Below are 26,895 nucleotides of genomic sequence, written 5' to 3' on the forward strand. Positions count from 1 at the left end.
AGACATTAGAGGTGGGCAATATGACAATATGTAAAATGACAAGTGATATGAATGAGAGTGAGTGTAGCCATTGACAATAATGGATTTCCATATCATTTTTGCATCAATGTTATCAAGTATTTTGATCTGTCTGTACTTAATTTACAGGAAGAGACTTTTCTGTATGATTATCTTATCCATTAACAGTTTCTCACTGAATTTACCTAAAAATTGGCCATATAATACTATATATCAATACAATTTCATTTTGCAAACTCTTATTCAACTGTTATTATTTTACAAAATACTCTAATAAAACTTGTCTGACAAGAAATATTAAGCAAGCATTATTTTTTTTTAAATTTGCAACACATTTTGGACACTGCACTCTGCATGATCTCAACTGCACATACAACAAAAACATGTTTTGGTTGACCAGAATATATTATATTTAGGCCTTCGTGATATTTTGAAGTGTGACAGTAAATATGACTTTGAAGGAATCACTGTTTCAGTCATGCATCCAACAAGTGTTCAACAAGTCCACTGAGAGGGGAGTGTCTGTTTGCTTTGTCTGGCTGCTTGCCAGAGGTCAAAGGTCAAACCCCCCCCCCCCCCTCCAGTGTCAGGGGAATAAAAGACGCAGCATCCTGACGCATTGCAGGGCCTTTGTTGTTGCTTCTGTACATATGGCAGCATCTGCGGAGCAAATGAAGAAGAATCCTTGACATACACCGCCACATCGTCTTCATTGTTCCTGTTCGGTTTACAGGCTCCTGGTGGAGGGGCTTGTTGCCGTAAGTGTGACACGTGGTGAAGCCATACTCTCAGAGACAACTCATCCAGATTAAACTAATGAAGCACGCATGTGTTCGTCTGCCTGAGAGTGTGTGCTTACAGTCATGGATGTCAGAGGTAGAGACAGTTTAGGTATTAAGGAAAATCAGAATATCAACTGCTGCCACCACTAATAAAGATAATATCAAAACATGGTGAGTGACACTTTATATTGTGATTTTCCTTGTCAGGAAAGAGCACCTCAAGTAAATATGGTGCCCAAATCATTACATCCATCAGTGACCAGAGGATGGAAGCTGATATTAATACATCCATAGTAATAAATGAAGTTGGGTTTGGGTTTGGTTACAAATCATTTATGGACCTATATTTTTTTTTACATTTTATGTTAATACAAAGTAAAATCACTGCATTGTGTATGTTACAAGTTGTAACAAGTGTTATTTTACAAGTTAACATAGCCGTCCATGACAGAACTCTAGTGGCTCCTGGTGGACAAAAGAGCAATACACAATTTCGATGTATTTCCAACCTTTTCGTTCTTTTAATTGTTTTTATTGATTTTATCTATTATTTATTTCATCTTATGTTATTGTTGGGTACGTTGGGTAATGCATGACTGACCGTTTTTACTTTCCGCATGTTTCTAAATTTTTTCCACAGATTTTGTTGGTTTGTTCATTTTTTTTGTTTGTTTTAATATTTCTTTATTACATATGGCAGTGTATCATATATTGTATACAGCTGCTTTTCTTTTCATATTTTTTATATTTTATAATTTGTAATTCCCTTATTTAGTTTGAATTGTTTGACCTTGTTTTGTATTTATTTCAAAGCTTTTTTTTATTGATTTATCAAATAAGCAGTACACACTCCAGCCAGCAGGTGGCGGTATGTGAACTACTGTAAATGAAAAGATAAATAAGAAGCACAATTCATAAACACGCCTGATACAAGACTGTAAAGGGGTAGAGAATTAGGTAACGGATGAGACCAGAAGGAGGCAGTAATGCAACTTATAGGATGCAAGCTGCCGTAAAACAAGAAGAAGAAGAAGAAGAAGAAGAAGAAGAAGAAGCAGTAAACAACTTTCATGAGTTGGGAAGAGTTGGTTTACTGTAACATATTGAACGTTATATAAGTTGTTGACCGTTATAGTGACGATGCAGAGGAGCCTCGGGACAGTTTCAGCTATTAAAGCTTTAGGGTGAGTAACTTTTAACTTCCTTGTTTGCTGCGCAGTCAACTACCTTAATTTCTTATAGCAATAAGCTAATGTTTGGTACAAGTTAGCTAGCTGTGGTTTCAGAGCACTTATTCGTCTGCCTTCTTCTCTAGTTAGAAATGTAATATGGTATCGACATGTTGGCCTTTCTGGTATATTCGGAAACGTGCCCACCTGCCGCAGGTGATTTCACCGGTCCTCTCCTGCTCAGGTACCCGGGCGGCTGCTGCCTGCCGCGGTGTAGCTGTGATGAACTTCCCTGCCCGCTGCTCACCTGGCTGACTGCGGAGCTGACGACTCTCCGTCCAGAGCTACGAGGTCTTTATGATAAACCTCCGTCTCCTGCAGCCTCTCGGGCCTTTTAACTCATCAAGTGGTATTTTCCTACAGAAGCATAATATCTCCATCTGGTTAATTATTTTCATGACATAAACTCCCCGACAATGACCAGAGATATGACACATTTCAAATATAAAACCAAACTCTGCATTAGTTATAGTGTGTTTGTTGCTTTGAGTCTCTTTGGGGTTGTGGTTTTGTATTTGTTTTCTTCCATTGTTAAGATAGAATAAACTATACCGTTAATCAAAGGCAATGATGCTCAGTATACTTATACATATATATTATTTATTTATTTATTGTACACCATATATTGATTCAGCCAAAGTATATACCAACAAGTTTGTTTATTAAAAAACATGTCAACACAAACATGTATTTGACATTTCTGTACAGCAATTTCTTTTTACTTATTGGCCAACATGTACTTTACATTGATACCAATATATCTGCAATAGTCTAATATCGGCCGATATATTGATCTAGCTCTTATAGAAAATATACAGGGTGATGTGTACTGCACTATAGTGTACTGTACAGAATGTATTTGGTTTATGGTATTCTACTGTACGTGGTACTCATTGCTGCATGCATCTTATATAAAGCACTTGTTAAAATATGCTGGTTTAATAAAATTGCCTTTTCTTCCCTTTTTTTTAGACTCAAGCAGGACAGGCGATGTCTTGCTGGTGGGAGAGTTGAAAACTTTACTGTCAAACATGTTGTCTCCCCTCACTGTGCTGACCTCGGAGGTGCTGGGGCCGTCGGCCCTCAACAAAGTCACTGGTGAGTAATAATAGAAATCCAGTGGTTTTATTGTAGCGTTGTGTGTTTAAGGTAATAACTGATGATTGTAATGCCGATGGATTTGCACATTTCTTGCCCAGCTTTTTAAATGAAAAGTGTATCTTCTTAAATTGATGGTTTTATCCTTATAGAGTTCCTTGTATCAGAAGTACAAGCGGCTCGATTAATGAAGCATAAGGAAATGCATCCTGAGGAGAAGACTACAGGAGAGGAGCATGAAAAAGAGCAGCGCGTTGAAGATCGCAGCCATGAAGTCAATGAGTTTTCTCAGGAATATGAGGATGACGATGACAAGGACAGAAGGAAGTCGGAGATGCAGGCAGAATGGATATTACTGCTGCATGCACTTGACATGGATGCCTCCTCACAATTTACAGATGTGTTGGCTGAAGTGAGTCTGATATAAGAGAGATTTGTATAAGTCGTGATTGCAAACTGAGAAGCACTGAAAATATATATTGTTTTTATTTGAATACAGGTGGAGTCTAGCCTTACTCGTCTACCGTGTGGAGTCATGACAAACTCGCTTCTCACCACCAGCCTCAGCTCTGAGCAGTGGGTAAGTTTCCACGGCTGTTACCAGTTCATTCCACATTATATGTAACTCCCAATGTGAGCAATTTAACCTTTTTCCCTTTCGTTGTCTCAGCTGCAAGTTAAAAAGATCAATCAAGTTCTGTCAGGGGACTATCACTGTCGGAGACAAATGATGATCAAACGCTTTCAGGTTACACTTGATGCATTTGCATGGGGAGAAAAGCAAAAGGTAAGCATATCACATCATCTGTTAGAACGTAGTGCACTCAGTCATACCAAAGTGGATCACTTGGATTTCATGCACTACCTTAGTTTAACGTGTTAGCATGCCCACATTTGTTGATTAGCACTTAACACAAAGAAGAGCTGAGTTGGATTTTTTTCATTTTTTTCAATATTTATTTCTGGACTAAAGCGGTGGACCTACCAACATTGCCTTACACAGAGCCATGCCACTAGTGTGGCTAAAAATGACATAATCCATTATTTATACTGCTGCTGACCACTTATCTGTCATTTGACTTGTTCTCTACTCAGTTCAGCTCCCAGTTCAATCAGTCTTTTATTTATAGGAGCGCAGCGAAGCACTGGCTTCAGTGCCTCCTCTTGCATCCCTCGCCGGCTGCTCCCGAGTTTCTCTGTCTCTTCTGATCGCAGCCAGAGAGGATCAGTTCTTCATTGAGCCAATCAAGGCTGGAAAAACAACCCCCATCTACAAGGTACAGCTGGTAATGGTTATAAACCACACCTGTGATTCACTGGCTCAGAATACAGATGGCCTTTAATTCCTCTTTGGTCTCACTAGGTGTTGATGGGCAGCGTACCAGACAGAGGAGGGCGCCCAGGGGAAATCGAACCACCAATGCCAGTGTGGGGAGATCGAAGATCAAAAGGAAACAGATCAGGGCGAGGAGGTGGACAGCAACAACGACATCGATTTTCAGATAAAAAGAAGAAAGGGAAAAAAGAGTAACTTGTTTATCTCTCTCTCTACCTCTCTCACTGCTTGATTTGAGAACGTATTGATCATTTTCTTTATTTAAATCCTTATTATGAAATAAAATATGGCTGCAGAATGCTCCATGGAATATAATTTTATTTTTATAAAGGTGTGCAAAATACTTAGTTATGGTACATATGCTTTTACTTTGTATTTTTCTAAGGTAGCTTTTCATTGCTCTAATGTACTGATATATGACCAGATATTTGTGTAATTTGTGTTCAGAAAAATCATTTTTGATTCAATTTTTTTTTAATGTATTGGGTTTGCACACACACATATATATATATAATTTTGTTTTACTAAAGAATAAACCTATTACCTAAGACAGAAATGTACTGTTATTTTGTGTCATTTAATGTGCAGTGTTTCTGATGTTTTATGCTAAAAACTGTTTAATTACCAATTACCATTTAATATGGAGCTCTCATAAGACCAGAAAAAATGAATTGGGTTAGCTTAATTTAGCTGTGATTAGCTGAATTTGCCTTACCAGTGTATTGTTCAGCCTTCCAGCTTCAGGAACATTGGGGGGAAACCTGAGGAAAATATTTCAGCAGTCTGATAGAATTCCTGATCAGAGTGGGCTGAAAGGGTCCTTCCCTTTGGTGGATCAGTATATAGCTACAGTATATCTGCCCTACAGACATGGGGACATTCTAACATTACAGCATGAGAAAGTAGAATGTTACTAAGTGTCCCAGGCAGTGTTGCTGGTCCATTTGCCCATATAGGACACATGCACATCCTCCCACTCCCTTATGATTTTTTTTAATCCTAGTGTCTTGAAGTTGGCCTCCTGTGCCCCAAATGATTAAGTGATTGATTTACCCCAAAAATATTTGTAATGAACGATTTCAACACATTTAAATTCATATGAGGCCGCTGAAGCACAATGGGAGCTATATCTTTATCTTACATACACCTGGGTGTTTTTTCCAAGCGAATAATAACATTTGAAGTGTATAAATGTAATTTACAGCAGTCAGAGAATACATTGCACTCATGTGCATGAATTAGAGGAGTCCAATTAGTAAGTTACATAATAATGTGACTGATGAAAGCGTCATTGTTTACTTCGTCATACAGGTGTTACGTCGGAGGCTGTTTCCCCGTTGAATAGTGTCCCTCTCCTGCTAAAAGGTGGTTGGGCGAACACATATCGACGGGGGAACCTTATTCGACACAACACCGGAAGTTATCCGAGAGACAAATGATGTAACACAGAAAATTCTGGACTAGCCAAAGGTCGACGTATAAGTTAACGCAGAGTGTCGCATCTGTTTTGTCAGCCAGCAAACTCTTTTAATTTAAGAAAATGCCCAGAGGAAGCAGAAGCCGGACATCCAGGATGGCCCCTCCGGCCAGGTAAGATTTAATAAACGTCCTTCATTAAAGGCGCTTAGAGAGGATGCGTGTAGCTAATGTAGCTGCTAACAAGCTTAGCTAGCAGGCGTTGCAGTTAGCGTTACAGTTAGCGAGTGCTAGTCAGCTAAGCTACTCTTAGATTTGCAGCCAGAACTAACTTATCATGATAGTTTTAAACTTCTAAACGTATTCCTTTTACCAGGAGTTCCGTGGTGTTTCAAAGGTCATTGATGACAGTAATGAAGGTCACGCTGTATAATCTAATTATCGAGATCAGTTTCGTGAAATACCAACGTCCAAATTAAACGTTTTAAAACTGGAATTACATAACGGCAGGCATCCGGGGTGGGTTTACTTAACATGCGTCTAAACCGACTTCCTGTGAGACTTTTTAATGTTTGTTAAGCCACACGGAACTCTGTGATTAAACCGCTTGATATCATCCGATTTTTTTTTCTGTGGAAACATCTGTATTTGCTTAAATGTTTTCCTCGTGTCTCTGTGTTCTGACCTCATATTATTAACAGCCTCTAACTTGTTTGCATCTTGCTCTAATGCCAAACCGTAGTGGTGTCACCTCAAGTGACACCATGCCCCAGTGCCACCTACAGTTCCCACGCTGATATTATGCTCTTGTTTTGAATATGTTGAGATCGACCTAGCGCATTGATTGTTAATGTTTTGTGTATCGTTATAAGCTCAGAGGCTTCCCACTGTCAGAACTCTGCCCTGATGAAGGTCCAAAGACACAAAGCTTAACATTGTGATGAATTGACTTAATTTGGCCAAAGTATGCAGTCTCCTTGGCCATCTGAAGCATTAGCAGTTACCAGAGCATGCAGGTTGTGTTGGGATTGTACTTTTACATTTTTTATTTTTTTTTACAGCCGGGCTCCTCCTTCACCACCGCCTATGGCCAGAGCTGCACCCCCTCCCTCCTATGCCCCGGCTCCAATGCATGCTCCTCCGTCTGCCGTGGGTGCTCCGGCTGCAGCGCCCCGGCAGCCCGGCATGTTTGCTCAGATGGCGACTACAGCCGCCGGAGTGGCAGTGGGCTCTGCGGTAGGACACACCATCGGCCACGCCATGACCGGAGGCTTCGGTGGAGGACACTCGGAGCCTGCCAAGCCTGACGTCACATACCAGGTAAATAAACTTTGGTTTAGCCGGTCTTGAGACTGGTTTAGCCTCGGGAGATTAGTGTGTCTGACGCACTGTGATAGAGAGGTAGCAGAAACAAACACAAGAACAGGTGTGTTGGTGGAGGAGGCAAAGACGGGATCACTCATAAGATGTTAACTTGTAGGCTTCCTCCTTATGTCTGGTTATTCAATAGGAACTGTGCACATACATCATTGTACTATTCCCATGGTATATCCTGCAGTATGTACTAATGTGTTGACTGATTGCATTGTACTTTCTTTCTTGCATGTCTTTTTAATACGCTTAGCCATATATCATATACTTAGGCATGCTCAATTATTTTGAAACTTGCACAACATATAACTGTGTTTTCAATATTTTATGGATGAATGTGTTACATTTATCTGGTGGTATTCCCAAAACGGTGTCACTTATCATTGTGCTACAATTTGAAACAAACGACAAAAAAAACAACAAGAACTTGTCCTCCAAATACCACACTTACAGTAGATGTGTGAAGGAGCCCATCATCTGCCTTGTGTTTCAGGAGCCATACCAAGCCCAGCCCATGTACCAGCAGCAGCCACAGTCCATGTACCAGCAGCAGCCACAGTCCATGTACCAGCAGGAGGCCCCTCAACAGCAGCAGGCCTGCTCCTATGAGCTCAAACAGTTCATCGAGTGTGCCCAGAACCAGAGCGACTTCCAGCTCTGTGAGGGCTTCAGTGACGTGCTGAAACAGTGCAAGTTCTCTAATGGTGAGTGAGACGATGAATTAAATTAGGTTATACTGACTTAGAACTTGTGGATAAGTGTTCATGACAGACTGTGCGCTCTTGGAACACTATACTGTATACGTTTTGTTTTACACATTGTGTCTGCAGTCTTTTTATTTTCTGTATTTTTATATCTGATTCAAACCGTTCAAGCACTTAGTCATCCAGCTGCCATAGCTAACTGACTTTGCATTATGCACATCATGGGTTGATGTCATGTGATGCAATACACAGTATGACCATAAGGAGGCGTTGCATTAAAGGCTTTCTGTATGCTTTATATAACCAGCTTTTTTGTCTTTATACTGTAGGATTTTGCAGTTGACCAAATACTGATGGGATGTATGAAACGTGTCTAATTAATGTTTTCTTTTCCCTCCAGGTATGTCCTGAGACTGAGACCAACACCTGAAGAGTGAAGAACACGCACAAACTGTAAAAAAGCAACCATGCTAGATGAATAATAAGAGGGTCTGATTATCATCGTACAGCATCATTGCGTTCATTCTTAGGATGGTGCTGCAGAGGTTGTAATAATAGTCATATAAATAATGTTTATATATTTTGCTGCGTGTTGATTTCAGTTGTTGTCCGTGGTTTTCGTTACTTAGACTGCTTTTTAATTTAAAATGAAGGACTGCAGTTGTACATCACGAGCTTCCATCTTCTTGATTTGGGACATCTGCAGTTTGATTGCTATATGTTGTTTCAAAAATAATAAAGCCCTTAATGATCCTAAAAAAAACACAATGTGAAGTGTGATGCCTGTTCTTTATTAGAGGACTTTCTAAGAATCGTTTCTATTTTTACAAAACACTCTTTAATTAGAAACGTGTGCAGCAGCTGTCAGTGTCACTCCAGCGAGAGTGCAAACCTCCCGTTAAATGTTGTTGGCAAAGTAGGCCAACCCTCTCTGAAATGTCTCATGGCGAGGGCAGGAGCTGCAGGGTGTTATTTCATGGATCTGCTTTTTGCGCGCTGCCGCCGCCGCTGCTGCTGCGGAAGCAACTTTTTATTTTTGGCGTCTGACATTAAAGCCCACCCTTCGCGATGGCAGCGGCCCCACAGAGCCGCCACAGCTCCGGGGTTTGACTGGAGCTCTTTGTCCGTCCGCTGACCCTTCGTGAACAGACCGAGTGATGAAGACGATGATGATGGAAACGCCTTTGTAACGCGGACTGACCGGTACGGGACACAAGGTGAGTGACCTTGTTTTCTTTAAATCTGTGTGTTTGTGAGTGCAGTCCGCTAAAGGTCAGACGGTGACGGAGGGCGAGAGGGATCTGGTTCACGCGCTGTCATGTGTGTCTTTATGTTTCTGCTGTGATATCAAGTCTAGATCCAAAAAGATCGATTTGTTCGCTTACTAGATCTGATCAACACGAGCTGACATTTAAACGTCTCGGTGTCATGTTACAAAAACACGTGGTCGTGCGTTCTATACTGATAAAGGCGTCTATCTGTCCCAGGTGACGTCACCCATTTATTTGACATATCTAAGCTGTAATTTTAAGAATAATGTGAATAACCCTCTCGACCACAGACAGGCCATGCATCACAGAGGGATTTTAAAAACGACATATGTATTTAAAGTGGACATGGACTTGTTACTTTGCAGATTAGGTTGTTGGATAAAACAGATTATTTATATACATTTTATAACAGATTATAAATATTCAATTTACACTGATAGAAATGTGAGAACGGCAGCAAAATGCTCACCTTTGAGAAGCTCCGACCAGCAAATGTTTGGCATGTCTGGTGTAAAGTATGACTGACTTCAAACCAGCAATGATAATTACAGCACTTGCTGTCTGATAATAACATTGTCACACTGGCTGTGTTGTGTCCTTGAAAAAACACAAGCGGTTTCTGTCAGCGAGCTGTTGTGATCTGTGAGAGGGGAGCAGCTGTGCAGCTCTGGTGAAGAACCAGCATCACAGCCGTCATGACCAAAGAGGAGGAGGTCCCCGACTGGGTGGGGGCCCAGGAGTTCTACGACAAGTATGAGACCAAGGAGATCCTGGGAAGGTTTGTCTTTAATCAGCCTCAAACAGGAAATACACACTAACAGCCCACAATGCATGTAATCTTTATATAAACAGCTCAACACACACTATTTATTTGATGGTTGTTGTGTAGAAGTGAGCTGAATGGTTTCCCAGAAGTCCCTGAGAAATGCCAGCAGTGCCAGAGAGCTTTCTTTCTCATTGTCATTCACCATCCGTCTGACTGTTACATAAAGCCCTGCAGGGCGCTGCATTCATGAATTCCAGCGTGTTTTGGACAAAGGGATTAGTGTTGAGAGCTGCCCCTGGATTGGACGGCGCCCCGTTAAGATGACGTAACTCCACTCCCGTTCTCACGTTAAGGTCACGGGGTCACCAGATTTGGACAATGTGTTCAGCTGCTCTCGGCACAGCCAAACGGCAGACGGAGAGTCCCCTTCAGTATCCTCGAAAAGGACCTCATGCATAGAAATTACAATGAGGAGGTTACAGTCTTCACATCACATCAGGATCCCCTTCCATAGGAGTAGTATACATGGGAAGACACAGCATTGTGACTCAAGCACACACACACACACACACACACACACACACACACACACACACACACACACACACACACACACACACACACACTTTCCTTGAGTCCAGCTGTACAAACAATAACAAGCGTCTTCTTCAGGGGAGTGAGCAGCGTGGTGCGTCGCTGCATCCACAAGCGGACGTCTCAGGAGTACGCGGTGAAGATCATCGACATCACCCCCTCGGACAAGACGACCCCGCAGGAGATCGAAGAGATCAGGGAGGCGACGGTGAAGGAGATCGACATCCTGAAGAAAGTGTACGGACAGGAGAACATCAGTAAGAGCCCCCCCCCCTATAAATGCAGATTGACATTCAAGTGACCTTTGCCCTCCAGCGTCCTCTTTCTTCACCAAATGTGTCTCTCCTCTCCAGTACAGCTCAAAGACTGCTACGTGTCCAATGCCTTCTTCTTCCTGGTTTTTGATCTGTAAGCGTCCAGTTTCACTACAGCTTTTAAACAGAAATTCAAGCAAGCGGCTGTTCATGCGTTTTATTTTCTTTCCCGGTCAGGATGAAGAGGGGTGAACTTTTTGACTACCTCACAGAGAAAGTTACTCTGAGTGAGAAGGAAACCAGGTCAGAGAGATGCTTTTATCACTATTGAACTAAATAAATCAAAAGGAATGAATCATCTGAATGCTTAGGTGTGTGTGTTGTTGTTTTTAGGAATATCATGCGTGCTCTTCTGGATGTGGTCCAGTTTCTCCACAACCAGAACATCGTCCACCGGGACCTGAAGCCTGAGAACATCCTTTTAGATGACGAGATGAACATCAAGCTTACCGACTTTGGTTTCGCTCTCCAACTGGAGCCGGAAAAGAGGCTCAAAGGTCGGTGGAAGCGGTGGAAGCGGTCAAACCGGCAAACGTTATAACAACATTTTGAAGAAGTGAATGATCCAAAAGTGACCCAAATGGCTCACACTGAGGATATATAAATGTCCTGCTCTGATAACGTTACCGGGTTTACAACCAACGCTGCAGTTACAGCAGCTGCTGGCACTCGGCGGGGAATCTGGTTGCACAACATGCTGCTCGTACAAAGGTTAAGAAGCAACAGGACACTCGGATCTATTTGCTGTAGTCTCAGACACTCGGAGCGCACTGACCTTTCATATAAGACCCAGAAAGCATCTTTATGAGCTGGCAGGTCAAATGTCTAATGCCACTCGAAGATGAGGAAAGTAACTTTAATATATGGGTCGGGAACGTAGTTATTTGAGTCGATATTGAATTACAGAAAAGCAAACCGCCGTTATGATGGATGCAGTTAGGATTTTATAGCTCACACACATTCGATCATCTTTTTGTGTGAAGATAGTTTCTAGTTTAACTACTTCTTAAATATGATAAGTATTTTATTAGGGCGGTTATTAATACGTTGAAGAGGATGCAACCTTCATTTGAGTCGTTTTCAAAAGGGAACGCCGCAGTTAGTACTGCGAAAATATGACTTAATATTATTAATATTACTACTGAAATATTAGCATGCCTGGTTTGGGTAGAAGTGGCTCAGGGTCGGAGCGGATTGTCCTTTAATGCCAAGGTTGGGGGTTTGATCCCCACCTCCTCTCCTGCCTGCATGTTGAAGTGTTCTAGAGGGGGATTCAATGCATAATTGAACTTTTCAAGCTTGGTAAATGTGAGTTTCACAGCTTTGCCGTGTGTTGTAATGCAGAGGTGTGTGGGACGCCTGGTTACCTCGCCCCGGAAATCATCGAGTGCTCTATGGACCCGGGACATGCAGGATACGGCACTGCTGTGGACATGTGAGTGTGTAGATACAAAAATCACACAACACAGCAGAAAGTCATTAGAATGTCCGATGTATTAAAGGAAACAATAGAAGCAACGTAGTATAATATATAAATGCCAATGTATGTTTATGTTCCTTTTATTTATGTAGGGATGATTATTTAAAATGATCATCTCTACCAAATGTTCATGACTTCCTTGCACACTTTCCAGGTTGTGATCAGGATATTATTGATTTTCTGCTGGTTTACGCCTGTAGATGGAGTTCCGGGGTCATCATGTTCACGCTGCTCGCCGGCTCGCCGCCATTTTGGCACAGGAAACAGATGATGATGCTGCGTATGATTTTGACTGGGAGCTACGACTTCTCGTCTCCAGAGTGGGAGGACCGCTCCGACACCGTCAAAGATTTGGTAGGCTCTATTTTTTGTTGCTTGTTAACAATACTAAGTATATCTAAGTATTGATATCACCTTTGATAATTAGTGATGTTAAAATAAGAAGCTAAGGTAAGGTTTTAATGACAGAAGAATGGAAATAAAAGCCTGTGTGCGGTTTCCTCAGATCTCTAGGATGCTGGTGGTGGACCCGAAGCAGCGATACACAGCCACAGACGTCCTCAACCACTCCTTCTTTTCTCAGTATGTGGTGAATGAAGTACGACAGTTCAGTCCATACAGGCGCTTCAAGGTGAGACGGAAAAAAGTGATCACTCCAACTCTGTTACGTTCACATACACATGTAAATGTTTAGATTTATTTCCCACCTTCTAATGTGTTAAAGAGGTCAGTTTCTGAATCTCCATGCCTGTACTTTGATTCTGATTGGAAGCTTTGATTTAAATATATGTAAAGAAATGTTAATGATTCTTAATTATCTATTGTGACTCATTACAGTTTAGTTTTAAGATTTTTCATGTTTCATTTACTGTTCATACAGAATTCTTCATGTGGTATAAAATATAAATGTTTGTATTCATTTGTATCTGGACCTTCTCCTTCAGGTCATTTGTATGACTGTCCTCGCCACGATGCGAATCTACTGCAACTACCGCCGCGCCAAGCCCGTCACCAAGGAGGTGATCCAGAGTGACCCGTACGCCGTCAAGCCCATCCGCAAGCTCGTCGACGCGTGCGCGTTCAAGATCTACGGCCACTGGGTGAAGAAGGGCCAGGCTCAGAACAGGGCGGCACTTTTCGAGAACACTCCCAAGGCCATCCTGCTGGCGATGGTGCCCGACGAGCCCATTCAACAAATCTGGTAACGAGTGCTCGTTCCTCAGGACGGATGTGCTGGAGATGCTCGACTACACAGCTTGGCTTTTTGTACCCGCCGTCGCTTAAAGAGGAAATGGACTGGTAAAACACACCAGACTACAACGTGGAGAGCCTGTTTATCGCAGTGGGATTGATTTTCCTAAAGAATTGACAAGTTTAGGAAACTAATCATCTGCAACAATGCCAGTTAAACACTGGCTTTCTGTTCTAAATGTAGATTAACAGATTTACTAGTGAAGCAGAGATTTATTGAAATTATTTAATGTCAAATCAACCCATTCAACTATGTATCCTTTGGAAATGTACTTATATTCTGATGCATGTTTCAAGCGAATGGAGTTTGCAGCTGCCCTGTTATGTCATCAGAGACAGATTGTTTCTTTAACACTATGCAACAGATCCAGATCTCAGACAGACAAGTGTGGGTTTGAGTTTTAAATGATCACGTTTCTAAAATCACTTGTGAACCTGCATACTTGAAACGGCACAGACTTCTACATTGGTATACTGTGTGGCTATTTGCTCCAGGATGAACGGATCTACTTTATTTTACTCAAAACAGCTTCAAGGGATGTTTTAGTCGTAGAGCACTTTAAAATGTATGCTATGGATTTATTTATTAAAATGTGACTTTAATTTAAAATCCAGTCTTATCAGAACTTTCACACAACTTTTTGTGATGCTCTTTTGATATCTAGGTTGTATTTTTTGGTGTCTTCGAACATCTTTAATTCATGTGTGGAAAAAATAATACACAAGACCTTTTGAACAGTAACAAGTTTATTACATCAGATGAATGAGGTGTATTTTACAAGTTCCAAGGGCAGATGGTGCTAGCCTTTAGCACTGCTTTCCCTTGTGGAGCTGTGGGGAGTAAAGCAACAAAAACATTTAGAGTTTAGATCACTGCCTGTGTTACAAGTTATTTGGGCTTTTCATTGGTCATGTTCTTACCTTGATAGAAGGAGTTGAATATATTTCCTCACCTTCCTGCTTCAGAAGCACCAACTGGTGACGCTGCAGGATTTATGAGATAAAGATCAGTAAAAAAAACAACTGGAACGGTGGGAGAGCGGCACCTTCTATTTCATAGCACATTATTGTACTCGTTCCTGCACAGTTGGATGAGGCCGAGGGAAGCACTCAACCAATCATTTGGCAGAAATGAGACGATGCTCTTGCATGGTGTCTGACTGTTTCCACCACAGACCAGCTGGAACAGAATTCGTCCATGCCTCAAGTGTTGACTTTCAGTGATAAAATACCAATTATGTGGCCTAACATCGTGTGCAAACATACCGTCCTCAGGCCTTTCGTCACAGTCTGGAGGTCAGTTGTAGCAGCCATGTTTTTCTTGGCCATCAGCGGCGTGAACGTGTGTACGTTATGCTGGTCTCCATTACAGTTTGATGGAACCTGGGGGCAAGTATAATAAAGGCTATAAGTTTAATTTGTTACTGACATGTTACTGAGCCGAGAAGAAATTGTAAGATTGTGTGGAAAAACAATTGATTATTTTATGATCTAAATGTACTACATGAAAAATAATTAGATTCACATTTCAATAACCACATGTCTGTATTCACTCTGACGTAAGAAAGAGGCACGTAGTCAGCACTCTAATCTTGTTGTTGCGTCAGCGTGTGAAAACAATCATTTAGCATGGTGTCTGACTGCATTTACTATTACATGAGTAAAACAGAATTCGTCCATGCATTCAAATATGTATTACATAAGGTCTTACCTCTCCCTGTTGCTGCTCTTAGCCACATAAGGATCAACTATCCCATCTGCAGACACAGCCACCGTAAAATACAGGCCAGCAGAGATGAGGCCTTTCTGACTGGTCCGGTGATGAGAGGGGAACTGGGCTGATGAGTGCTCCATGGTGAGACATGTTTCCATACCTGTGATGAACATTTGGATCTTTAACACATGATTCACTGACTGAGGCCCTGACAGGGTACATATCCAGCTCCATTACATGGCTCAGTTCCACTATGTGCTTGCCAGCCTGTACAGTAACAGGGCCTCCCCTAAGTGGAACGTGGCCATCATTAATGTTACTGAATACATCTTATTTTACTACTACAACATATCGAAATGTTAATTTGTGACTTCCAGTTTAATGAGAAACCTCTGCTCCCCCTCACCTCCACCACGTGGTGCGTTTCAGCCTGCTAGCTCCACCGTAATGAGTCAGGTCCGGCCATCGTCTCCAATATATCCTGTACGGTGATCACACAATAAGGTTGACATGTTAATATCGCCCTTAGTATGAGTCACATGGAGTATACATGACTTTTCTCTGAATGTCCTATGCTGCTGCCCTTCTATAATGTCACATTATATGCTAATGAGTGCATTAGTATCGTGGTGTTACAAGGAAATGTGTAGATTACTTTAACATGGTTCCCTATAGGTAGGGTTAGGGTTAGGAACTAGGTTGTAGTTAGTATCACCATGTGTTCACCGCATGCTTTCGACGTCCAAATCCAAAACCGCTAATCGGAACTAGCTAAAATTACCTGTGCGGGCTGATGGCTCGTATTGTTCCATTTAAACTCCGGTTCCGTCTCACAGCGACCCTGGATGGAAGAAAGCGACATTTTGTGTAGAAAATGTGCGTCAACGTGCTGCTGACCGCTGATTGCCATGTGGAGTACTAGCAGCGTTCAGTCAGCAGCACGACTCTTCCTCGTTTTCCGCTTATCTTCTTCTTCTGTGGTTTTTTTTGCGGTCGGCATCAAAAATGTTGCATTACCGCCACCTACTGGAATTAAACGAGCAGTTCGTTCCACAACTGAGGACCAGAACAGAGAAGAGTCTGGACTTTGCTGAGCGACATTTGTTTGATTTCAGCGATGGTGGTACCAGCCGGCCAGCTGAAGTGGAGGAGCGAAGTGCTCGCTTTGGGGCATGAGGTTTGACCAGTGTTTGAAGGTAGATGGGTGTCGTTCCATTGATGGCCCTGAAGGCCAGTGTCATCGTCTTGAATTGGATGTGTGCTGCAACAGGGAGCCAGTGGAGGTCACGGAGGAGGGGGGGGGGGTCACATGGGAAAATGTGGGTAGATTGAATATTTACCTCTCTGGTCTAAATCATTTTATTTATTTATAATACGACACACGCATGGCTTGATGTTGTTTTCAAAAAGCGCCGTCTCACAATCATCGCGATAGCGAACAACACAGAGAACATGGCTGAAACTTCACTGACGAGTCCCGTCTGCACATATCTTTAGTAAACGGTAGTCGCAGACATCACCAGTCCTCATTTCTGCTGCTCTGAATACCAGATCACTCTTTATGTTGTTACATAGGAGTTAGCTAGCTGACGGTCTCATTATCTTTTAATTGTAATACAGTTTCTAGTACTTTTAAACCAAGTGATGGCTCTTTGGCTCAGCATTAAAGTAAGATTTCCAGACTGGGAAGGCCCCTGCGCCCGCCCCCTTTAACATGTGAAAAATAACCCTTTAGACGAGCTGGCCGTTGCTGTCGTCATGGAACCTAGCCAACCAGTAGGTGGGCGGTGCTTCACCGGCTTCCCTCTTATTGGTCCGGCACTCGGCCCTCTTCCTCGTCGGCGAAGCTCGATGGTGAAGCTGCTGTTAGTGCCTTACCGACGCTGCTCTCACTCGTAAGTACCACAACACACGCTTTTAAAGCGGACAGACGTTTTGCGTGGCGTTGCAACTTTAGCGTAGTTGACGATCAACGGGAGGTGCACGCGCGTGTGCACGAACCAATCAGACTAAGCGAAGCGGAGACTGCAGCCGACAGGTAACTGTACATCCTCTCTGCGCGCGACTAACGGTTACACGTAACGTAAAGCTACGTTTAATGCAGCAGTGACGCGCTACCTTCAGCTACCGAATGGTCGTTTGATCGACTTTCATCGTCTTCGCGTTTGCTTTTGGGGGGGGGGGGGGGGTTCGACGGCAACAGGTCCTGTGCTGTGATTCTGGGGGTGACGCAATCCTCGCAGAGGATGTCCATTGAACGGCCTCTATGGTTTGTTTAGGCTGGTTAGACGGGTTTATGTAACGCGTTTTCATCGCGGGCCATCACGTGTTTGTATTTGAGACTCGCCGGTGCAGAAACGTGTGCCAGTAGGTATTTCAGTCGATTTGCTGCTTCGTTGGATAGAAGACATCCACCGCATGTAGGGCTTAGCTTCATTTATTAAATCATGCAGCTGCTGCGGAGGATGATGGGAAAATCGGACCTCACGTTTAACAAATTCAACCCGGGGGACCTTTTTATGATTCGCCCTCAATATACATCCTGGTATTCTATGCCAGAGATCCGTTTGAAATGCTGCTGCTGTTTTTTTTCTTCTTCTCACACTGTGTACTTTTTCTTTTCCCAGCATGATGGCAAGTCTTTCCCAGACAAAGGAGACCTTTAGGAGGGCCGAGGCGGTCTGCTTCGACGTGGACAGCACAGTCATCAAAGAAGAGGGCATAGATGAACTTGCCAAATTTTGTGGTGTGGGGGATGCAGTCACTGAAATGTATGTGTGTTAATGTTGCCAGCGTCACATTGCCACCCAATGAAAAGTACACACAAACCGCCCACCCCCCAACCCCCCCAAAAAAATATTTTTGCTGTTTTCCACATTCCAGGACCCGCAAAGCTATGGGGGGCTCAATGACGTTTAAAACCGCCCTGACTGAGCGCCTTTCTATCATCCGCTGCTCCAGAGAACAAGTGAACAAGCTGATAACAGACCATCCACCTCAGCTGACTCCCGGCATCAGGTAAGTTCAGAGATGCCACTCAGCCTTCAGCACCACACAACATTATCATGTACATGTATCACCTTTAATCCACCGGTTATGGTAGACAACTGTCTGTAAGGCCACCGTGCTTTTTGATTGTTGTGGCCATGTAAGTTCAGAATATATGAACAGGACATCTAGCCTGGATGGGCTGCATGTAAATATTTACAGTTTAGTTTAAATGTATCTTCTATATTAGGAAATATGAGAGAGCCAGCATTAATGCTATGCATGTATTTAGCATGTCATGCCTGTCCTGCTTCTGTGTGCATGTTCACAAGGGCTCATTTTGTAAATGTTAATTTGTTTTCATCCAGGGAGCTTGTGGACCGTCTGCACCAGCGCAACATAAAGGTATTCCTCATCTCCGGTGGTTTCCGCTGCATCGTTGAACACGTGGCCACTCAGCTAAACATTCCTCTGCATCACGTTTACGCCAACCGGCTCAAGTTCTACTTCAATGGTAACAGTTCGGCGTGACTTTTCGTCATGAGGGTGTCCGCCTTAAAGGATTTCTTATCCGAATCAATCACTCTGTTTCTAAACTAAATCATGTGTGTCCTCCAGGAGAGTATGCTGGTTTTGATGAGAGCCAACCCACAGCTGAGAGTGGCGGGAAAGGAAAAGTAATCAGTATGCTGAAGGAACAGTACGGCTTCAAGACTGTGGTGATGATCGGAGACGGAGCCACTGATCTAGAGGCATGCCCTCCTGCTGTAAGTGTACACATTGTGTCTCCCCTCGCTCGCTCTCTCTCTCTCAGAGCTACAGAGTGATTACAGTGTCGTCTCCTTCGTCCTCAGAATGCTTTCATTGGATTTGGTGGGAATGTCATCCGGCAGCAGGTTAAGGAGAGGTCTTTGTGGTACGTGACAAGTTTTGGGGAGCTGCTAAAAGAACTGGAAATGATATAAAGAAGCTCAAATAGTAGTTACTAATTTTTTTTAACATTTTATATATTACACCTAAGGGTGTACCTCTGATGGTTTGATCACCTGTACGTTTTTCCTTCTACATCAATAGATTTTTTTATAATGAATGAAAATGTGAGACAAATTTTACCTTCACGGGGATGTTGTCCTACTGGTTTCTATACTAGAAAATACTAAAAGAATAACACTGCGTTATGTGGAGGTTAGGATTGTTTGTGTGTTTTTTGCACATTCTGTGTCAAAGCCTTTAGGTAAGCTCATACAACTGGTGCATATTATTATGCAAAGAGCAATAGAAATGTTTTATTTCTGTATGGGTACCGGGAGCTGTAACAGACGCTTCAATGGGTTTGTACGTCCTGTAATGAACATTAGTATTAAACATAGCAACATGCTGTCAAAAGATGTTGTTTGAACTGCTTTAATCTGTGTTGGAGCTTTTGTCCGTCCCTCCAAACTGTTCCCCATGAACGACAAGATAAACATGCTTCCTTTAACAATAAAAACGGACATCACAAGCAGCCGCAGCAGCGCTGCCCGCTGATAATTATGCCCCATTTAAACATGTTGGATGGAAAAAAAACCCAGACATGCTGTTTTCACAAGAAAAAAAGAAGTTACAAACACATCACCATGAAACTGCAACATCGACATGACAGGGAACTTAGGAACAACTGAAAGGGGAGTTTGATTTATAGTAGACCTCTATCCAATACAGAATGATGAGGTTTACATTTTACACCGTGTCGTTGTTTATCGTCTTCATCACAATTTTCCTGAATGCACAGAGGCGTTTTCTCATGGCGAGTGCCATTCGTCAGCACCCTTAAAACGTACATATTCCAAATTTACATTAAATAAATAAATAGCTACTTCCTCAGTACTATTGTTCCTATCTGACCTCGCACACGACACAGCTGCTCGTCTGTTCAAGTAACTTTGGTTGGTTCTTAACTGTAGAGATGAGCTCTCTTCTTGGACCAGATATAATGTGGCACCAGACGTTGGACATTAACAACCATCAGGAGGTTTTAATTGGCCAAATTTACTCCAGAGCTAAGAAAAGAATGGAGAAAGAAGTTGTGCATTGCCAAGGCCAGTGAGTGCGTTTAACTATTTTAATTGCTGATACATGGTCGGCATGGTTTTTACCTCCTCTTTCCTGATGACATCTTGAAGTAATAAAGCATGGACAGGAAAAGAGAACGGATGTTGTTTGGCAGCACTGACAGGAGGTGGAAAACATGACGGTGATGCTCTGGATGGATGTAACATTCAAAAAAAGTGGTGCCACTTCCGACTCCGGCTCGGATCTCGCTTTACTTCAGTGGGGAAGCCTTCGTTGGGATCATGATCCTGGAGTCCATATGTTGAATGAGAGGAACTGGAGAAAGCAGAAAGATTTAGAGCTGATTCAGTGTGTCCTCATAGTTTCAACTCCGTTTAATATTGATCAGGTTCAGCAAGCTCTCAAATTCAATATGCTGTTACTCAAGACAAGTGAGATAAAGAGTCGAGCCACACAGCTGTGAGTTTTCATCACCACTCTTGTATTTAGTTTAGGCTCACCTGTGTAATAAACCACTTCGTCCCAGCCTTCCTGCTGCCAGGCGCCACTCCTTGTGTCTTCTCTGGACTGAAGGTCTTTGTAAGCTGCAACCAACAAATCACTCAATGTAACACGGCTCACTGCAAAGTAGGATAATAATTCAAAGTGGATTCTTCACAAGTGAGCCGGTTAAAATTACTCAAAGTCACTTGATCCATTGTTTGCTTAAAAATATCACTTGGTGTAGTTCTTCAGAAAATAATGTAAAATGACCAAGGAGACAAATTTATATGGTATTTCTTGGCCAAACAATAGATGAGAGAAAATCTAGTTTTGCTACATAAATTACTAAAATGGTCTTTTTTTTAAACGGGTGATTAATTTCCTGCATGACACCTAATTATTTCAGGAATTGCTTGATTATCTACGCGGCGACACTGTAAGTATGTGACCATACCCCAGAGGTGATGAACCATGTAGAGGTCGCCGATCTGTGAGAAAAACCCTCCCACGGCTTCCCTGTTGTGCTGGCGGTATCCGATGGCTCTGGCCCTGCAGACGAGAACAGCTTCAGTTAAACAAATCCATGAGGCTTCATCAAGTACTCTAAATGAGAATTTCAACATGGTCTTTGAATCGGTTCTGGACTGGATTTAGAAAACGTAAACATCCGTAGCTTCGATTATCCTTTGCAACGTCCCATCCAACCGTAAGATGTGATGCCATTACTTGCTGTCTACATCTTTATGAACAACGCTGTGAAATGGGTGGAATATTTAATGTTTTCCCCCAAAGCAAACAAGTACATATTCAAATCATCATCACTGTCTGGATACAAAAATATAAAGCTTCAGTTCTTCATGTTGTTGCAGCTTGCAGAAGAAGGTTAAGCCTTCAACGACTCAAATTATAGTGAAATTGCCTGAAATTGCTTCGCTGGCATAATCTGGGTGTCATAGAGGTTTGTTCAAATATGGGCTGAGTAAAATAAGCATTAAAGCAAACCAAGAATAAATGTGCACTGTCCTAACGTGATCTTTTCATCAAAGGTGCTTATTTAAATAGTGTCTGTTTGAAAAGGGAGAACGTCAACGTTAAGGCTCAAAGCAGGAAAGCCTGGATGATATTCAAGTGTTTTAAGTCATGACAAGGAATTAAGACAAATAGGTAGAAAAAGAAACAAAAAACGTGGACAGCATGATAACATGTCAGTGACACTGGAGTTATCGGTTATAGCTGACATCATGCAAAACAAGACAAGAGCAAAGACCAACACAGAAATCCACTTAAAGGCAATCGGAGGGAGAAAAAACAAAAACGATGGAAAACTAAAGCGTGTGCAGAAAACTCACATCATCATTTAAAATCAATTGCACTAAACCGCATTTCACAACATGATAAATGTTGACCTGTTGGCTCCTTCAGCTCAAGAGAAGGATAATTACGCTGAGCTATTATGTGTGCAGTGTGCATATTATTGCACATGTCTTTGATTCTTGGCTTTGGAGCATGACAGTTCAGCTTTAAAATAGTGCCTCTCTGTGGAATCGCTCTTATTAATGACAGCGTGGTGAGGAAGGTTTCATGTAGAGCAACTGGTTCTGTAACTACAGTTCAGAGAATCAAAATGAATTCAGGCTGCCTTACCAGTAATTACCCCACTCAATCATGGTTCCTGGCTGGAAGACACAAAAACACACACACAATACTCTTTATTGGAATAAATTAGCTCTCCAAACTACAGATTCATATCACACCATCTTCTTCTTTCAGGAGTAAGAACATTAACGCAAACACATGGTAAGGATGTAACACACGTATTTTATCATTGTGAAGATAAGCTGCAATAACAACTACACCCGAAGGCTTCTTCAATCATTCTCTGGTGCTTCAAACAACCAACGCCCTGACGCTTCGAAGATGATCTCCTTCCATTTTGTGGGACAATATGTTGCATTCGCATCTAATGGAATGCAGATCTAGGAACAGGTTTTCCTGTGAGAACAATTTAATTTGAGGGCATGATGGCTTCATGAAGACACAAATTGTTTTTGTGGTGGAAAGAACACAAACTGTTAGAGCAGCACCCTGCTCCTGAACGTGTGAGACACAGGGTCACTGCTTAGAGGTCACAGAAGCCCAGCATGCGTCTCAGCCTCTGAGGAGCTTCTCAAGTCAAGCATATACAGTAAGACTTTATTTGTATGGGAGAAACTCCTTAGTGGCGATCAGGCAAAAAGTGAGTGATCAGTGACTTTCTCTGTGAACAATAGTATACAAAACATCCTACGTTTTCGTCATTTATATCATAATGAAAAAGTTGGCTCTGGGCTGAGGATGTGTTTTACAAACCAACCCACACGAGGCTTCTTTCTGACAAGAAGGAATCTCTTCTCTGCTGCTCGGCCCGAGGGGTGTAAAGCCCTTTTAAGCAACTGTTTTGACTCTGAACTCACTATAAGCTGGTTTATAAATGTTTGCATGGAAGTGCTGTTTCCGTTTGTCCGTCCTTGGTCAGTCATCAGGTGTGGCATACATTTATAGCCCTACTATTGACGAGACATGCTCTTTGGCCTGCTACTCACCCTGAGCTGGTAGGACCTGAGCTCGTAGATGTTGGGGCCCTCTCGAGGAACAGGCTCGTTCCAGAAGCTGAACTCCAGCAGCAGCTGGTTCTTGCGGGACATCAGCATCTTACCCCGCTCCTTCCTGTAAGCTGTGAACTCCTGCAAATGGGACGGACACCAATCAATGGTTATACTCTGTCATTACCACACGACCGAAGCACTAAACAGGGGAGACCCAAGCAAGACGAGGGTCTTTACCTTGTTCTCCTTGAGCTTGTGCATCACCTCCGTTAGAGCCGGGTATCCACCTCTGTAACGCCACAGATGAACTAGAGAAAGGAAAACAAACATGATGAAAAACTACAGAAATGCAGTTGATTCAAAGCAGGATCATAAAACAAATGTTTGAAGAAGAACATTCATCCAACACTATACCCTTTTGGCCATAATTCTTGTTATAATGTTATGTTAATGCTACGCAATGAGACTGTGTTTTTTTTCATGGAAATGTGACTCAACAGTGAAAGATAAAATAAAGGGAGTGTTTCCTTTGTCTCTCGCCACCACTGAGCTGGTGGTTAACTGCGTTAACAGTACAAATTTACGTCAAAGGTGCTGGCAGAGTGGGGCACGCTCACATGCATGAACATGCAGTATGCACGGCCCTCAGCTATGTCAACAAAGCAAGGAGAAGCTCAGAGGGAGAGCCAGCTCATTCTCTGCTCAGGTAGATATTACTCCATTACACCGGAAATCCTTGTTTTCTGCTATATTAAAGAGCAAATGCACACTTCAACATGTTTTTAACGCTATAAGCTAAATTATATAACTGTACTTTGTTGAAACGCATCAATGAATGTTATAAGTGTTATTGTATTAAACTACTATGTTGCCATTTCTTACCAAATTTAATACAAATTGGCATTTCATGGTCGGGGTGGCTCAAAAACCCAGTTTCAAACCCTGATCTTGTGAGGCCCATTCTGTGTCAGAGTCGACCGTTTAGCACTACTAGGTGAGTGTGGGTACGCAGCATAACATCCCTGCTGAAACTGACAGACCTGTCACACTGCAGATGTCTTGATATTAGTAATCCTACCAGCCTGGTCTTGTTCTCCGTACCAGGTATTCCAGGTGCCCACCAGCTCACAGGGGTAGTACTTATCAGCATGGATGGAGGGCAAAACCTCCTCACTGTGATGAATGAAAAACACCAGCCGAACACTGAGATCTAGTTCAACAACAGGTGCAGTGGACACTTTGATTTAAACCCTGGTCAAAGTCTCCTGATGAGTCCACTTTTAAAACCACAAAATTAAACTAACAATAATGTTATGATTCTGTCTAATGTTGCAAATCTAACATTATTCCCCAAATAGAAGTAGACAAACTCCAGTCATCTAAGGTATGAGCGAGGTTGGTCTGTGAAGGACTGAAGTCATGCTGGCTTGTCAATCACCTCACAGGAATAGACTGCTCAGAAGTATTTTTACAACAGTGTACTGGGTCTTCCCGGTCTCATACTACTACTGCAGCATGCTTAAGTACACGTTAATAGCAGCATGCGGCCCAAGACATATAATATGAAATGACACTCACCAGAGTTGGTTGTATGCGTCCAGGCACTCTGGCTTGACATTATGGACTGAAAAAGAAGGTCACACACTTAAGAATCATCATTACCTCCGGAGAAATTGTCCTCAGGAGAGTACAAATACCGTGACGTGAACTTACACTGAATTTTGTACAGGTTACTTTCCTCATTTTTGGTCAGCAGATTGGCGTGTGCGTCTTTCCTGGGATCCACTTTCCTCACAAACAGCGACTTGAACCAGCTGTCCTGTCCGCTTCGGCTGCTCGACGTTGCAAATCCCCTGCAAACACACACACGTCACCATGAGCAACGACTGGATGGATGAGAAATTACTTTACAACCAGAAATAATCTACAGTAAAACCCGCTTTCCTGATATCCAATCTTGATGTCTGATTAGATGGTTAGCCATACTATTATCATATGAGCCGGCATGCTTCATTGATAGTAGTATAGATAATATAATAACTATAATTACAGGTTTACTGCTGTTTTCGTAAACAGTATTTAACAATCAGTGGTGGCAAGTAACTAAACACATTCACTCATGTACTTGTTGAGGTATTTTGATTGTCTGACACATTATTATTCAAATAGGCAACTATTGGACTTTTTTACTGCACTATACCTTTAGTAACTGGTTAATTTGCAGATTCAGCAGCATGCATTTATTATGTTTTAAGACTTTTTTATCCATCTATATTTGCAGATGTATTTTACTCGTGCCATAGTATTTCTACTGGTGTCTTTTCCTCAAGTAAGAGATCTAAATACTTCCTCCGCCACCAACTGCCTTAACGTTACTGCATCCATCAGAATGACACACTGCTTTGAAGACATAGCAGGTAACGCTGCCTCGCAGTTTGTTTTCTTTTACAACGAGCTACCTAATTGACCTTGAGCGTTTGAGATGCTCAGTAGCAAAAGATGACAGAAACTTGTATTGTTTCGCCTTCACCGGCACACACGCGCAGCTTTGGTGTAAAACGTCCCGGAGTAAACTACTTTAGAGGTGCGAGCTTTCCTGCGAGTTGAGCTGAAGGCCACCGAGGAGGACTGGCTAGCTGTCAACGGGCTAGCTTGCCCGAGCTCACTGTCGCCACCGCGGCGGAAACCTGCGGATCAAACGATTAAACAGCGGACTGCGAAAACCGCGGAGATGATTAATGAACACCTACGCCGAAGACCGCCCCAACCTGTTCCACACGACGAGCTGCCCGGCCGCCTGGGCCCCGCTTTTAGCCCGACCCAGCCCACCGCTGACTCTGTGAAGGACTCCCGTCGCCATCTTCAACTGTTCTTCTTCTTCTCAGGCGCAAACGCAGTTACCACGTCTGACCACCAGATGGCGACGTAGCACCACCGCCCTCCTGTCTGATGGAACAGGTCACAGTTTTATGCTGCCTTCACGTACTAGTAGGAAAATCCTACTTCCCATCGTTAAATCGGATTTACGTGAATGTCATGTTCATGTGCTTTGTTGTGTACCCTGTGGCCAGGGTAACGTCAGCTAATGTAATAACTGCACACCATATGTTATGGATACAACGATAAATAGCATTGTACATCAAGTGAAGGGTACATAGATTACAGATTAAAATGAGTTTCACATTCGTAATTACGACTTGATGGGGCGTTCATGTGCGACTCGTATTTACCACAATTCCGATACCACGAGAAGGCAGCATTACTAATGGCTCAAAGAGCCTTTACCTAAAAAAGTAAAAGTAAAGATAAGTATAATCAGGAAAATGTATAACTAAAAGTACTCAATGCAGGGAAAACAAATCCCCTGTGACTATTATAGCCTGCTATTATTTCATAATTACTCACAGTAATGTAAAAACAGGTTTCACTGTTGTAGTTGGCTG

The 26,895-nt window shown here is 42.5% G+C and overlaps 5 protein-coding genes and 1 long non-coding RNA gene across 10 annotated transcripts in view; 4 read left to right on the forward strand and 2 right to left on the reverse strand.

The window, feature by feature from the left end:
- Positions 1-20,005, forward strand: part of psph (phosphoserine phosphatase) — a 178,342-nt gene extending 158,337 nt beyond the window's left edge. Inside the window, exons 1-6 of one of the 3 annotated variants that reach the window (XM_084019841.1) lie at positions 17,094-17,239; positions 17,972-18,115; positions 18,228-18,362; positions 18,701-18,846; positions 18,951-19,099; positions 19,187-20,005. In XM_084019841.1, coding sequence (XP_083875967.1) covers positions 17,103-17,239; positions 17,972-18,115; positions 18,228-18,362; positions 18,701-18,846; positions 18,951-19,099; positions 19,187-19,297 — 822 coding nt within the window. In that variant the 5' untranslated portion in view covers positions 17,094-17,102 and the 3' untranslated portion in view covers positions 19,298-20,005. Of the gene's footprint in view, positions 1-17,093; positions 17,240-17,363; positions 17,383-17,971; positions 18,116-18,227; positions 18,363-18,700; positions 18,847-18,950; positions 19,100-19,186 lie in introns of those variants that run through there. The other 2 variants (XM_084019843.1, XM_084019842.1) reach the window with 2 other exon arrangements.
- Positions 1,849-4,763, forward strand: LOC311019764 (protein FAM98A). Of its 2 annotated transcripts, XM_084019335.1 has the most exons (8): positions 1,849-1,984; positions 2,214-2,320; positions 3,002-3,127; positions 3,280-3,539; positions 3,627-3,707; positions 3,798-3,914; positions 4,258-4,404; positions 4,491-4,763. In XM_084019335.1, the coding sequence occupies exons 1-8, from the start codon at positions 1,941-1,943 to the stop codon at positions 4,656-4,658; spliced, it is 1,050 nt and encodes a 349-aa protein (XP_083875461.1). In that variant the 5' UTR covers positions 1,849-1,940; the 3' UTR covers positions 4,659-4,763. The 2 variants fall into 2 exon arrangements, with proteins under 2 accessions (XP_083875461.1, XP_083875462.1); XM_084019336.1 differs by lacking the exon at positions 1,849-1,984 and having other exon boundaries at positions 2,242-2,378.
- chchd2 (coiled-coil-helix-coiled-coil-helix domain containing 2) lies at positions 5,892-8,701 on the forward strand. The gene is made up of 4 exons (XM_084020324.1): positions 5,892-6,053; positions 6,941-7,199; positions 7,744-7,954; positions 8,355-8,701. The coding sequence occupies exons 1-4, from the start codon at positions 6,004-6,006 to the stop codon at positions 8,363-8,365; spliced, it is 531 nt and encodes a 176-aa protein (XP_083876450.1). The 5' UTR covers positions 5,892-6,003; the 3' UTR covers positions 8,366-8,701.
- phkg1a (phosphorylase kinase, gamma 1a (muscle)) lies at positions 9,686-14,173 on the forward strand. Its single transcript, XM_084019231.1, has 9 exons — positions 9,686-10,003; positions 10,664-10,842; positions 10,939-10,993; positions 11,077-11,142; positions 11,233-11,396; positions 12,244-12,334; positions 12,580-12,733; positions 12,885-13,010; positions 13,324-14,173. The coding sequence occupies exons 1-9, from the start codon at positions 9,921-9,923 to the stop codon at positions 13,582-13,584; spliced, it is 1,179 nt and encodes a 392-aa protein (XP_083875357.1). The 5' UTR covers positions 9,686-9,920; the 3' UTR covers positions 13,585-14,173.
- LOC311019642 lies at positions 14,358-16,309 on the reverse strand. Its single transcript, XR_014597830.1, has 6 exons — positions 16,126-16,309; positions 15,751-15,825; positions 15,342-15,504; positions 14,897-15,013; positions 14,552-14,614; positions 14,358-14,461 (listed from the first exon to the last, which is right to left on the reverse strand). It is a non-coding gene; the product is annotated as an uncharacterized lncRNA (long non-coding RNA).
- On the reverse strand, positions 19,721-26,358 carry nipsnap2 (nipsnap homolog 2). Of its 2 annotated transcripts, none has more exons than XM_084019840.1 (10): positions 26,221-26,358; positions 25,166-25,305; positions 25,031-25,076; positions 24,531-24,625; positions 23,690-23,760; positions 23,450-23,590; positions 22,512-22,543; positions 21,322-21,416; positions 20,885-20,968; positions 19,721-20,699 (listed from the first exon to the last, which is right to left on the reverse strand). In XM_084019840.1, the coding sequence occupies exons 1-10, from the start codon at positions 26,310-26,312 to the stop codon at positions 20,635-20,637; spliced, it is 861 nt and encodes a 286-aa protein (XP_083875966.1). In that variant the 5' UTR covers positions 26,313-26,358; the 3' UTR covers positions 19,721-20,634. The 2 variants fall into 2 exon arrangements, with proteins under 2 accessions (XP_083875966.1, XP_083875965.1); XM_084019839.1 differs by having other exon boundaries at positions 26,203-26,355.
- Positions 26,359-26,895: the final 537 nt, after the last annotated feature.

Source organism: Eutrigla gurnardus, assembly GCF_963514095.1.
Source record: "Eutrigla gurnardus genome assembly, chromosome: 10".
In the NCBI taxonomy this organism is placed as follows: Eukaryota; Metazoa; Chordata; class Actinopteri; order Perciformes; family Triglidae; genus Eutrigla; species Eutrigla gurnardus.

Coding starts and splice junctions, on each gene's coding strand:
- LOC311019764 (XM_084019335.1), top strand. CDS start 1,941: ATGCAGAGGAGCCTCGGGACAGTTTCAGCTATTAAAGCTTTAGG. Junction 2,321..3,001: donor TCTCCGTCCAGAGCTACGAG/GTCTTTATGATA, acceptor CCTTTTTTTTAG/ACTCAAGCAGGACAGGCGAT. Junction 3,540..3,626: donor TTACAGATGTGTTGGCTGAA/GTGAGTCTGATA, acceptor ATTTGAATACAG/GTGGAGTCTAGCCTTACTCG.
- nipsnap2 (XM_084019839.1), bottom strand. CDS start 26,312: ATGGCGACGGGAGTCCTTCACAGAGTCAGCGGTGGGCTGGGTCGGGCT. Junction 23,591..23,689: donor ACAAGCTCAAGGAGAACAAG/GTAAAGACCCTC, acceptor TCCCATTTGCAG/GAGTTCACAGCTTACAGGAA. Junction 21,417..22,511: donor ATTGAGTGGGGTAATTACTG/GTAAGGCAGCCT, acceptor TCTCGTCTGCAG/GGCCAGAGCCATCGGATACC.
- chchd2 (XM_084020324.1), top strand. CDS start 6,004: ATGCCCAGAGGAAGCAGAAGCCGGACATCCAGGATGGCCCCTCCGGCC. Junction 6,054..6,940: donor AGGATGGCCCCTCCGGCCAG/GTAAGATTTAAT, acceptor TTTTTTTTACAG/CCGGGCTCCTCCTTCACCAC. Junction 7,200..7,743: donor AGCCTGACGTCACATACCAG/GTAAATAAACTT, acceptor CTTGTGTTTCAG/GAGCCATACCAAGCCCAGCC.
- phkg1a (XM_084019231.1), top strand. CDS start 9,921: ATGACCAAAGAGGAGGAGGTCCCCGACTGGGTGGGGGCCCAGGAGTTC. Junction 10,994..11,076: donor TTCTTCCTGGTTTTTGATCT/GTAAGCGTCCAG, acceptor TTTCCCGGTCAG/GATGAAGAGGGGTGAACTTT. Junction 11,397..12,243: donor GCCGGAAAAGAGGCTCAAAG/GTCGGTGGAAGC, acceptor GTTGTAATGCAG/AGGTGTGTGGGACGCCTGGT.